Source organism: Coregonus clupeaformis, chromosome 29, assembly GCF_020615455.1.
Source record: "Coregonus clupeaformis isolate EN_2021a chromosome 29, ASM2061545v1, whole genome shotgun sequence".
Taxonomy (NCBI): domain Eukaryota; kingdom Metazoa; phylum Chordata; class Actinopteri; order Salmoniformes; family Salmonidae; genus Coregonus; species Coregonus clupeaformis.
This window is the reverse complement of record NC_059220.1, coordinates 1,744,580-1,758,321: the sequence shown is the minus strand read 5'-3', so window position 1 is coordinate 1,758,321 and position 13,742 is coordinate 1,744,580. Positions and strand designations below refer to the sequence as shown.

Here is a 13,742-nt window from a genome sequence, read left to right as displayed (position 1 = left end):
CTGTGTTTTACCAGCTTGTTCTCTCTCCTCAGGTGATGTCTCACGGCACACCGCAGGGGATCTTGGATGATGTTGCTATGGTGAGTTATATAATAGATCATGATTAAACATGGTCATAGGAACAATCTTACAGGCTTAACCAGTTTGCAGATCATGTTTTTTTTATTTTATTTTTTCATTTTTTATTTAACCTTTTATTTAACTAGGCAAGTCAGTTAAGAACAAATTTCTTATTTACAATGATTAAATGTAAGCCTACATTTGAGTTAGTTATAAGTCTAAGTTTGTTCTCGTCAACAGTGTCATAAAAAGTAGTACAACAACGTGTGAGAGACAGACCACTAACTATCTGATGTGTCGACCTGCAGGTTCTGGACGAGGAGGCAGAGGTGTTCATAGTTAAAATGTGGAGGCTGTTGATCTACGAAACGGAGGCCAAGAAGATTGGTCTGGGGAAATGAAGACTAGTGCTACAGTACTGCTGTCAGGGCCAGTTTTTTTTCCCCTCTGGCTTCAAGTCTCTTTATTTCTCTGACTGATCACACTGACACCTCTCACTGACTAGGGTGTTGAGACTCTGGACATGGGCCTATTACCTTTCCCCAACCCCCATCTACCACCCCCATAAAATATCTCAATACTTTGTAGAAGCACCTTTTGGCGGCGATTTACAGCTGTGAGTCTTTCTGGGTAAGTCTCTAAGAGCTTTGCACACCTGGATTGTACAATATTTTGCCATTTATTCTTAAAAAAAATTATTAAAGCTCTGTCAAGTTGATTGTTGATCATTGCTAGACAGCCATTTTTAAGTTTTGCCATAGATTTTCAAGCAGATTTAAGTCAAAACTGTAACTAGGCCACTCAGGAACATTCAATGTCGTCTTGGTAAACAACTCCAGTGTATATTTGGCCTTGTGTTTTAGATTATTGTCCTGCTGAAAGGTGAATTAGTCTCCCAGTGTCTGTTGGAAAGCAGACTGAACCAGGTTTTCCTCTAGGACTTTTGCCTGTGCTTAGCTCAATTTTGTTTATTTTTATCCTAAAAAACTCCCTAGTCCTTGCCAATGACAAGCATACCCATAACATGATGCAGCCACCACTATGCTTGAAAATATGAAGAGTGGTACTCAGTAATGAGTTGTGTTGGATTTACCTCAAACATAACGCTTCGTATTCAGGACAAAAAGTTCATTTCTTTGCCACATTTTTGCAGTATTACTTAAGTGCCTTGTTGCAAACAGGATGCATGTTTTGGAATATTTTTATTCTGTACAGGCTTCCTTCTTTTCACTCTGTCATTTAGGTTAGTATTGTGGAGTAACTACAATGTTGTTGATCCATCCTCAGTTTTCTCCTATCACAAACATTTAACTCTGTAACTGTTTTAAAGTTGGCCTCATGGTGAAATCCCTGAGCGGTTTCCTTCCTCTCCGGCAACTGAGTTAGGAAGGACGCCTGTATCTTTGTAGTGACTGGGTGTATTGATGCACCAAAGCTTAATTAATAACTTCACCACGCTCAAAGGGATATTCAATGTCTGCTTTTTACCCATCTACCCATCGGTGCCCTTATTTTTGCGAGGCGTTGAAAAACCTCCCTGGTCTTTGTGGTTGAATCTTTGCTTGAAATTCACTACTCGATTGAGGGACCTTACATATTATTGTATTTGTGGGGTACAGAGATGAGGTAGCCATTTAATAATCATGTTAAACAATATTATTGAACACGGAATTAGTCCATGCAACTTATTATGCGTTTGGTGAACTTATTTAGGGTGCAATAACAAAGGGGTTGAATACATATTGACTCAAGACATTTCGACTTCAAATGAAATAATTTTCCCAATTTTTTTTTAATCCACTTTGACATTATGGGGTATTGTATGTGTAGATCAATGACACAATCTCTATTTAATAAATGTTCAATTCAGGCTGTAACACAACAAAATGTAAGAAAAGTCAAGGGGTGTGAATACTTTCTGAAGGCGCTGTATCTATCTCCTTGGCACTGTGGTGGAGGATTTGCACCACTGTGGGATCTAATGAAAGAAGCTTTTTTTAAAAAATGAAGTGTGCAATTTATCTTAACATGTCAGAACTGGATGCAATTATTTAGTTTTCTGTTTTCCGCTAAGGATAGTGAGAGAGAGAGGATAGTTTCAGGAGTGGGAGAGGATAGTTTTGGGAGTGAAAGAGGATAGTTTTGGGAGTGAGAGAGGATAGTTTTGGGAGTGAGAGAGATTACTTTCGGCAGTGGGAGTGAGAGTCAGAAAATATGTTTCTTATTTATTCCTAGAAAAGATGAACCAACATTTGGATTTATAACAATCAGCTAAAATGTTTTTATACGTGTAAATATATATATTTTTTTTTATGCATGTAAAAAAAAATCAGGAAATATTGACGTATCAGTAAACAGTCGGAGAAGAAAAGTAAACAGAGAATACGTGTTGGGTGTGTTTGGCACGTTTCCTAAGAGACAGGATCAGCAGAGCCAACATGATGTCACTCTGATGTCACTCAGGTGCCAACTGGAGGGATCCCTAGCAGTCCGTAATGAGGAAGTCACATGACGACAGAAACTGAGCCAGAGGGTACAAAGGGAAGATCTAAATTGCGTACGCCTCACGTCCCCTTTCTCAAAACCCATTGGAGGAGAAGGTCATCGGGGCGGGATCTTTGGCTTTCTCATCCAATGGGTTTTGAGGTGGAGAGGATGTGAGGAGTACTCAATGAGATCTTCCCAAAGAACTCTATGTTCTCCATAGTATGCATAGGCAGTGAGCAAATAGGCCGTACCACTCATAACCACTAGAGGTCAGGCTAAACCTGAGACTGAACACCCACCTTAGTGTGACTTGGAGATGGGGTTTTTAGAACGTGGTGACACCTGTAGTTTCCACTCAAATCATTTGTTCTGGAACCAGCCAGTTGGTCGCCCACCCTTCTCTTCCTCTTGTTGCTTCAATGGAAGTGTAAATTAAACCCACCATTAGATCACTGGTTCTCAATCCTCTCCTCAGGGTCCCCAGACGTCTATACTATAACACTAGTCTAGTTCAACCCTCCATTAGATAACATAACACTAATCCGTAAGGGCGATAGAGATCCTGAACGTGAAGTTTTAAAGTATTCGTCTGCTGCCCAAATGGAACCATATTCCCTTGATAGTGCACCATTTTGTTACCAGGGCCTCTACGGAATAGAGTGTAATTCACAGTATGATGCAGATCACGATCATTAAGGGGAAGTGTTGAAATATTGTGTTCTCTTAATCAGTGGAAAGCTCACACACGTCCCCCTCTCTCTCTCTCTCTCTCTCTCAGGCCTAGAGGCCGTTAACGTGTTCCAGAGTCCTCGTAGTCTGGTCCTACAGTGGGGGGAAAAAGTATTTAGTCAGCCACCAATTGTGCAAGTTCTCCCACTTAAAAAGATGAGAGAGGCCTGTAATTTTCATCATAGGTACACGTCAACTATGACAGACAAATTGAGGAAAAAAATTCCAGAAAATCACATTGTAGGATTTTTAATGAATTTATTTGCAAATTATGGTGGAAAATAAGTATTTGGTCACCTACAAACAAGCAAGATTTCTGTCCTATCTCCAGGCTCTCCCTTTAAAATCACCTGCTCTACAACAGCAGCCCAAACCTGTACTGGTACCTATGGACCGCTGCAGAGGGGCTTAGAGTGCTGCTCAGATCGGTAGGAGCAGGGATTGTGGATCCAGTCAGTGTAGATGGGTTCAGGGCCAATAGACCAGGGGGATGATCCTGGAGTCAGATGGAGTGGGTCTGGAGCAGTCTGCTTTCAGGTCTGTCTGCTACTGTGCTGCCAGCACCCCCGGTATGACAGATCAGACAGGGTTCTGTACAAAAACCAAACACACGCACCACGCCATCGTTAAGGACTCATTAAGGATCCAAGGGACTAAATGTCCCAGCATGCACACACTGTCAATGGCCTTCAGGTCCATCATGAAATAACATGTTTAGATGTGGTGCTATTTACTAGTCTTAGTACCAGTCTCTTTAGCTAATGTTCCACTCCTTACCACTCCTTGTCTTTGCCAAATACAATTATTTGGCACATGACATGGAGTACAGGGAGTGGATTAGTTACAGAGACTGGTACCCAGGCTAAATCAAGACTGGTACCCAGGCTAAATCAAGACTGGTACCCAGGCTAAATCAAGACTGGTACTCAGGCTAAATCAAGACTGGTACCCAGGCTAAATCAAGACTGGTACCCAGGCTAAATCAAGACTGGTACCCAGGCTAAATCAAGACTGGTACCCAGGCTAAATCAAGACTGGTACCCAGGCTAAATCAAGACTGGTACCCAGGCTAAATCAACAGACTGGTACTCAGGCTAAATCAAGACTGGTACCCAGGCTAAATCAAGACTGGTACCCAGGCTAAATCAAGACTGGTACCCAGGCTAAATCAAGACTGGTACCCAGGCTAAATCAAGACTGGTACCCAGGCTAAATCAAGACTGGTACCCAGGCTAAATCAAGACTGGTACTCAGGCTAAATCAAGACTGGTACCCAGGCTAAATCAAGACTGGTACCCAGGCTAAATCAAGACTGGTACCCAGGCTAAATCAAGACTGGTACCCAGGCTAAATCAAGACTGGTACCCAGGCTAAATCAAGACTGGTACCCAGGCTAAATCAAGACTGGTACCCAGGCTAAATCAAGACTGGTACCCAGCCTAAATCAAGACTGGTACTCAGGCTAAATCAAGACTGGTACCCAGGCTAGCTATTTAGTCAGTTGATTATAGGTACCATTTTCTTCTACAAGTTCCATTGCTTTTACAGTCATCAGAGCTACAGGAGTCTCAGAAAGCCCTTTCTTCCAGAACACTACATGGAACATTAGAATGAACAACAAAACACTGTAGAAGATAGACTACACTACTTGTCATTTCTTTACAACAGATTGAACAAACAGCTGTGAATGTGACGGTGACAACGTGTGACTCAGAAAGCTCTCTGGGCCTTGTTATGACAGTTGACATAGAAATGGAACATCATCTGTGACGGTTGTGTTTGCAGAGACCTGAGGAGAGGAGAGGAGAGGAGAGGAGAGGAGAGGAGAGGAGAGGAGAGGAGAGAGCATTGCAAAGCTGCAGATGTGTGTTGCACGGTGTGAGTTGGGTAAGGTTGTGGTGAGATGGAAGGCAGTTTCTCAGCATCCTGCCTGTGCTTCAGCGCTCAGCGTGTTCTCTCCGTCACCACATCCTCTCCTCGGCTGTCTCTCTCTCTCTCTCTACCTCCACCCCTGCAGAGCTGCAAGGCTCCAGGACTCAGTTTCACTACAACCACTAACACACACCACCCCCACTCCTCTATGCGATGATGAGAGCGTCCATTTCCTGTTGCAAGGTAGAGATACAGCTATGTGATACAGTCACCACACTGTTGCTCCCCCCCAGGCCATAAATGTTTTTTGCAAAAAGGACAATTTATAACTTATATACAGCCATTAAACTTGCAGACATCAACTCAAAGTTTTGAACTGCTGTGAATGAAGCCTAAAACGTCCTTTTGGCTCAGAGTGGAAAATAAGATCTGAGCCAGATGAACCCACATAGAACCTTTCCACTTGAGTGTATAGGCCATGAGACCAAGATGCACTGCAGCGCTGCAGAGCGTCATGGAAACGTCCTCTCTGTGTGGGCAGGAAGTGGTGTGTTTCTCAGAAACAGGTGTGATACAGACACACACACAGCAGAATGAAAATACCTGCAACAAAAAACAACATCCTCCCTTCATGGAAAGAATAAAGATACATTTGAAATCAAAACACTGTTGAGAGTTTTCTGCTCCAAAGAGCCTTGAGTAAATCAACCACCTTGTGATGGATGACATTATAATGACATTATATCAACTAGTTCATCTTCCAAAGAGTGTCTGTTATTTTCAGCTTGGTCACCGCCCAGCTCTTTCCATAACTGGAATTATGAGTCATCTCAGGTTTCAACGTCACTAACTTCTCTTAGCTGGAAATAAGTATTGGAGTCAATCTTTCTTATTGAGTCTATAGGAACAGTTTATGTTTGCTAGCTGGTTGATATGCTAGAACTACACACAGGCACACTAAGGGACAGATCAACATTTACTGGGGGGGGGTCAAACTATTTATTGCTTTGGGGCGAGGGTTGTGTTTTGTGGGGGGGCACGGGGGGAGGGTAGTGCGTTTTTTCCCCTGGTTTACATTTGCTCTTCTGCTGTATTTTCCCAATAAACAACGGCTTGACTGACTTTTAATATTACCCTAATAAAGTTTAGAAACGGTTTGTGAAGGTTTGGTATTGTGTAGGCCTGTGGCGGTCACAAAATTTCGTCAGCCGGTGATTGTCAAGCAAACAACTGTCGGTCTCACAGTACTTGAAAGTTAGTTAACATAAACACATTTAGCATCTCCTGGTTTCCACACATAGCCTACAAGCCACTGATGCAGACCTTTGGAACATCTACATTTTAAAAAGTCAATTAAATCTATGTCATGTAGTTTACACCATCACAATAAATCCATTACATGATATGAAGGAAATATGGTCTATTTCAGAAGAACAGAATAGCATCCTCTGAGTTGTCCTTATGTTAGGTCCTGATCTGGCTCTGCCATATGGCTGTGGGCTACACTAGTTCATTAAGCAGACAAGATTTCCTTAGAATTCCGTGGCATTATTTTATATTATTTTATAGAATGAAGAATAGAATTGAACAAAGCTGAATAAAATAAAGGATGTTTTCTCCAAATGATTTGAGGGAGTGGCCACATGCGGCTGTTCTGCGTTGAGCGGTTAACAAAGAAACAGGTCCTCCTATATGCTTAATTTAGAGTTATTAATGTAACTTTAGTTGTTCTACAAACGTTGGGCTATGTGTTTAGATTTTTTATACATTCTAAGGCTGCATGATGCAACTAATGAAAGGCATGAGCTCTGCTTTGTTTGTTGCGCAGGCTGAACACACTTCATCAGTCTCTCATTCACAATTTGACAAGCACTTGATAATACCTCGAATTTCTGTCCACATTTACTTTTCATCAGCCAACAAGATGAGTAGGCTTAACGAACAGCAAAAGCACTAGCCTCTGTCAATCTACTATCCCCCATAGTACAAAAGTCGACCTATTCTATTCTGTGCGAGAAATAAATATTCTAAACATAGTCTGGGACAGTTGTGGGATGTGTTAGATCCCAAATTAATACAACCACTAGCATCAAAAAACATTTTATGCGCAATGAGGCTGATGCAACAGATCAGAACGTTCAGCTTAAAATGTTGATAAACTATTAGTCTATTTCTTCACATTATAAATGCAGCAATGGGCACATGGCAGTAGGCTATAAGCGGGAATGTTCCATTAGCGGGAAAACACCATTATCAAAAGTGACCGCAAATGCGATTTATGCATGTAATGCTTATATTATAAAGGTGCAATTTCATGGTGGAAATAATCTTCCCCAAACTTGAAACTCACGTGCTGTGTATGTATGCCAGTTAGGCTCTCTCCGTCACCACATCCTCTCCTCGGCTGTCTCTCTCTCTCTACCAAATACTTATTTTCCACCATAATTTGCAAATAAATTCATTAAAAATCCTTCAATGTGATTTTCTGGATTTTTTTTCCTCAATTTGTCTGTCATAGTTGACGTGTACCTATGATGAAAATTACAGGCCTCTCTAATCTTTTTAAGTGGGAGAACTTGCACAATTGGTGGCTGACTAAATACTTTTTTCCCCCACTGTATGCCAGTTAGGCTCTACACCCGTTGTAAAGCGGATTAATGTACTTAATTATAAGAAGTTATTTGGCCACTTTAGTTGTGATACAAACCTTATCAAAACATGTGCTACATGAGGTGTGCGACTTTGATTTGAAAATGTTGCAAAAAAAAAGGTATGCATTGTTTTCTTGCCTTATGCTGGGAATCATTCACAAGTGATAATATATAATTCACAAGTGACAGGCTAATATTGTCACCCAACAGACTATTCTTGATTTAATCTTGTCTTTACATATACTAAATAATATATGTGTGACATTTGTTTTGATTTAGAATGGACCATTATCATGCACCTGTCTCAAAACAAGGGCAGGGGAAAAAATACATGTCATCTATGCACTTAAATAGCGAATGGAGGACGCTTTTCCCCGTGGTTCATTTTCATGCCAGCCAGGTAGGCTATACTCCTGTTGTAAAGAGAAGCAATGTGCTTAATATTAGGAAAGTTGAGAAATAAATATAGTAGGCCTAGCCTATAGAAAGCTGATGGGATCCTCCTCTTTTTAATAGAAGCCATCACTCTGTTTTCTCGCGCAATTGCATAGCCTATAGAAATGTTGCCCAACATGAGCTCATGGGCTCTCATGAAGTGTTTGATTAGATTTTCGATTACATTTGCATTGATGTCAGAGTGATTTAGAGGGACAATAGAGTGCTGAGTACCAGGCAGTTAGCAAGTTTGGTAGGCTACTAATGACCTACAGCAGCATCAGATCTTGGAGAAGCCTAATTACCGTGACTAAACGGTCACGTGGAATTTGACTGGCGCCGTGAACGCCGGTGTGGCGGTAATACGGTCACCATAACAGCCCTTGTATGGTGTGGCTATTATTAACCTTTAGCTACTGCAGGCCTAAGATATGAAGGCAGTGAGGAAGACTAGATAGATATGAAGGCAGTGAGGAAGACTAGATAGATATGAAGGCAGTGAGGAAGACTAGATAGATATGAAGGGAGTGAGGAAGACTAGATAGATATGAAGGCAGTGAGGAAGACTAGATAGATATGAAGGCAGTGAGGAAGACTAGATAGATATGAAGGGAGTGAGGAAGACTAGATAGATATGAAGGCAGTGAGGAAGACTAGATAGATATGAAGGGAGTGAGGAAGACTAGATAGATATGAAGGGAGTGAGGAAGACTAGATAGATATGAAGGCAGTGAGGAAGACTAGATAGATATGAAGGAAGTGAGGAAGACTAGATAGATATGAAGGCAGTGAGGAAGACTAGATAGATATGAAGGCAGTGAGGAAGACTAGATAGATATGAAGGCAGTGAGGAAGACTAGATAGATATGAAGGCAGTGAGGAAGACTAGATAGATATGAAGGCAGTGAGGAAGACTAGATAGATATGAAGGCAGTGAGGAAGACTAGATAGATATGAAGGGAGTGAGGAAGACTAGATAGATATGAAGGGAGTGAGGAAGACTAGATAGATATGAAGGCAGTGAGGAAGACTAGATAGATATGAAGGCAGTGAGGAAGACTAGATAGATATGAAGGCAGTGAGGAAGACTAGATAGATATGAAGGCAGTGAGGAAGACTAGATAGATATGAAGGCAGTGAGGAAGACTAGATAGATATGAAGGCAGTGAGGAAGACTAGATAGATATGAAGGGAGTGAGGAAGACTAGATAGATATGAAGGGAGTGAGGAAGACTAGATAGATATGAAGGCAGTGAGGAAGACTAGATAGATATGAAGGGAGTGAGGAAGACTAGATAGATATGAAGGCAGTGAGGAAGACTGGATAGATATGAAGGCAGTGAGGAAGACTAGATAGATATGAAGGCAGTGAGGAAGACTGGATAGATATGAAGGCAGTGAGGAAGACTAGATAGATATGAAGGCAGTGAGGAAGACTAGATAGATCTGAAGGGAGTGAGGAAGACTAGATAGATATGAAGGGAGTGAGGAAGACTAGATAGATATGAAGGCAGTGAGGAAGACTGGATAGATATGAAGGCAGTGAGGAAGACTAGATAGATATGAAGGCAGTGAGGAAGACTGGATAGATATGAAGGCAGTGAGGAAGACTAGATAGATATGAAGGCAGTGAGGAAGACTAGATAGATATGAAGGGAGTGAGGAAGACTAGATAGATATGAAGGCAGTGAGGAAGACTAGATAGATATGAAGGCAGTGAGGAAGACTAGATAGATATGAAGGCAGTGAGGAAGACTAGATAGATATGAAGGCAGTGAGGAAGACTAGATAGATATGAAGGCAGTGAGGAAGACTAGATAGATATGAAGGCAGTGAGGAAGACTAGATAGATATGAAGGGAGTGAGGAAGACTAGATAGATATGAAGGCAGTGAGGAAGACTAGATAGATATGAAGGCAGTGAGGAAGACTAGATAGATATGAAGGCAGTGAGGAAGACTAGATAGATATGAAGGCAGTGAGGAACACTAGATAGATATGAAGGCAGTGAGGAAGACTAGATAGATATGAAGGCAGTGAGGAAGACTAGATAGATATGAAGGCAGTGAGGAAGACTAGATAGATATGAAGGCAGTGAGGAAGACTAGATAGATATGAAGGGAGTGAGGAAGACTAGATAGATATGAAGGCAGTGAGGAAGACTAGATAGATATGAAGGCAGTGAGGAAGACTAGATAGATATGAAGGGAGTGAGGAAGACTGTGCCCCGGCGCTCCAACTGACTCTGACAGTTGAACTTGAGGTGAGGAAGAGTGTTTCAGGCCTACCAGAGTTACTCCTATAATCTAACAATATAATGCTTGTCTTTATACAAACTATTCGGATAGGAAATTAACGAATGACCCTCCTGTACGTCTATGTCTTTATAGCGGACGCAGTAGCCATCTGACATAAAGAAATGCATGTTGGTGTCGTAGCATGTCACCAGCATATCTCTCAGGGGTTAGGCCTCAGTTTCTCTTCCTTTATATTTACTCTTATCCAGAGCGACTTACAGTTAGTGAGTGTATACATTCTTTTATTTTTCATACTGGCCCCCCGTAGGAATCGAACCCACAACCCTGGCGTTGCAAACGCCATGCTCTACCAACTGAGCTACATCCCTGCCGGCCATTCCCTCCCCTACCCTGGACGACGCTGGGCCAATTGTGCACCGCCCCATGGGTCTCCCGGTCGAGGCCGGCTGCGATTCAGTGCCTTAGACCACTGCGCCACTCGGGAGACTTAATATTTATATAGGCTATATACATATATATACAGTACCAGTCAAACATTTCTAAAGAAGTCTGAGATATGTCTCTTTCTTTGCAACTTTGCCTAGAAGGTCAGCATCCCGGAGTCGCCTCTCCACTGTTGACGTTGAGACTGGTGTTTTGCGGGTACTATTTAATGAAGCTGCCAGTTGAGGACCTGTGAGGCGTCTGTTTCTTAAACTAGACACTCTAATGTATTTGTCCTCTTGCTCAGTTGTGCACCGGGGCCTCCCACTCCTCTTTCTATTCTGGTTAGAGCCAGTTTGCGCTGTTCTGTGAAGGGAGTAGTACACAGCGTTGTACGAGATCTTCAGTTTCTTGGCAATTTCTCGAATGGAAAAGCCTTCATTTCTCAGAACAAGAATAGACTGACGAGTTTCAGAAGAAAGTTATTTGTTTCTGGACCATTTGAGCCTGTAATCGAACCCACAATTGCTGATGCTCCAGATACTCAACTAGTCTCAAGAAGGCCAGTGTTATTGCTTCTTTCATCAGTACAACAGTTTTCAGCTGTGCTAACATAATTGCAAAAGGGTTTTCTAATGATCAATTAGCCTTTTAAAGCGATAAACTTGGATTAGCAAAAACAACATGCCATTGGAACACAGGACTGATGGTTGCTGATAATGGGCCTCTGTACGCCTATGTAGATATTACATAAAAAATCAGCCATTTCCAGCTACAATAGCCATTTACAACATTAACAATGTCTACACTGTATTTCTGATCAATTTGATGTTATTTTAATGGACAAAAAAATAGCTTCTTTCGAAAAAAATGACATTTCTAAGTGACCCCAAACTTTTGAACGGTTGTGTATATATACAGTATATAAATATAAAAAAATATATATATATATATATATATATATATATATATATATACAGTGCATTCGGAAAGTATTCAGACCCCTTGACTTTTTCCACATTTTGTTACGTTACAGCCTTATTCTAAAATTGATTAAATCGTTTTTTTCCCTCATCAATCTACACACAATACCCCATAATGACAAAGCGAAAACAGGTTTTTAGAAATGTTTGACTGGTACTGTATATATATATATATATATACTGAATATAAAGGAAGAGAAGCTGAGGCCTAACCCCAGAGAGATATGCTGGTGACATGCTACGACACCAACATGCATTTCTTTATGTCAGATGGCTACTGCGTCCGCTATAAAGACATAGACGTACAGGAGGGTCATTCGTTAATTTCCTATCCGAATAGTTTGTATAAAGACAAGCATTATATTGTTAGATTATAGGAGTAACTCTGGTAGGCCTGAAACACTCTTCCTCACCTCAAGTTCAACTGTCAGAGTCAGTTGGAGCGCCGGGGCACAGTCTTCCTCACTCCCTTCATATCTATCTAGTCTTCCTCACTCCCTTCATATCTATCTAGTCTTCCTCACTGCCTTCATATCTATCTAGTCTTCCTCACTGCCTTCATATCTATCTAGTCTTCCTCACTGCCTTCATATCTATCTAGTCTTCCTCACTGCCTTCATATCTATCTAGTCTTCCTCACTCCCTTCATATCTATCTAGTCTTCCTCCCTCCCTTCATATCTATCTAGTCTTCCTCACTGCCTTCATATCTATCTAGTCTTCCTCACTGCCTTCATATCTTAGGCCTGCAGTAGCTAAAGGTTAATAATAGCCACACCATACAAGGGCTGTTATGGTGACCGTATTACCGCCACACCGGCGTTCACGACGCCAGTCAAATTCCACGTGACCGTTTAGTCACGGTAACTAGGCTTCTCCAAGCTCTGATGCTGCTGATGGTCATTAGTAGCCTACCAAACGTGCTAACTGCCTGGTACTCAGCACTCTATTGTCCCTCTAAATCACTCTGACATCAATGCAAATGTAATCGAAAATCTAATCAAACACTTCATGAGAGCCCATGAGCTCATGTTGCGTAACATTTCTATAGGCTATGCAATTGCGTGAGGAAACAGAGTGATGGCCTCTATTAAAAAGAGGAGGATCCCATCAGCTTTCTATAGGCTAGACCTACTATATGTATTTATTAACTTTCCTAATATTAAGCAACGGTAGTGTACATTTATTAAAATATGAATATCATACAGTGGCCACCTAATCCTATAGGACTTTGCATTCAACGCCCTGATACATTTATTAAAATATTAATATCATACGCCCTGATATATTTAGTGCTCAAATCTCTGACAGCTGAACCGTGAGGTGGACAATTATTGTTTTAGGAAAGTAGCCTAACCATGATATTGAAGTGCCCGAAGTCATTGGTTGTGAAAACCTTGTTGGTGGAATTAGTTTTGCATATATTTTAAATAAATATGGCATCAAAATGTTGAAATCAGATTTCCCCCTAGCTGATCATTGTCTGCAGCCGGCTCTGATTGTAATGTAATGAAACAGGCAGGGCAAGTGAGCTCGTCTAGGGTGGTCGGTGCACACTCAACCTTCTGGACCGTAGCCCTGCGTGGCATCAACTGTGCCACAAAAGCATGCTGAAGGGGGTCGATATCCACGTTTATAAACGCAGGGTCGCTATAGTTATTGTTATTTGTGGTCGTAAACATTATTTTGAGTTAATTCTATGAAGGGTGTTCAATTTATTTTACACTACAAGGGGAGGGTGGGGAAATGTTTTTTTATGCCTCCTTGAGTTTGTAATTGTATTTATTGTGGAACCCCATTAGCTGCTGCCAAGGACCATCCCACCCCCTCCTCCCAGTAAATGTCG

General features: G+C 41.4%; 1 protein-coding gene across 2 annotated transcripts in view; it reads left to right on the top strand.

Annotated features, from left to right (window-relative positions):
• LOC121544541 (RNA-binding protein 25) overlaps positions 1 to 710 on the top strand; it is a 29,906-nt gene extending 29,196 nt beyond the window's left edge. For both annotated transcript variants that reach the window (XM_041854482.2, XM_041854481.2), the window contains exons 17-18: positions 33 to 80; positions 369 to 710. In XM_041854482.2, coding sequence (XP_041710416.2) covers positions 33 to 80; positions 369 to 461 — 141 coding nt within the window. In that variant the 3' untranslated portion in view covers positions 462 to 710. The remainder of the gene's footprint in view (positions 1 to 32; positions 81 to 368) is intronic.
• Positions 711 to 13,742: the final 13,032 nt, after the last annotated feature.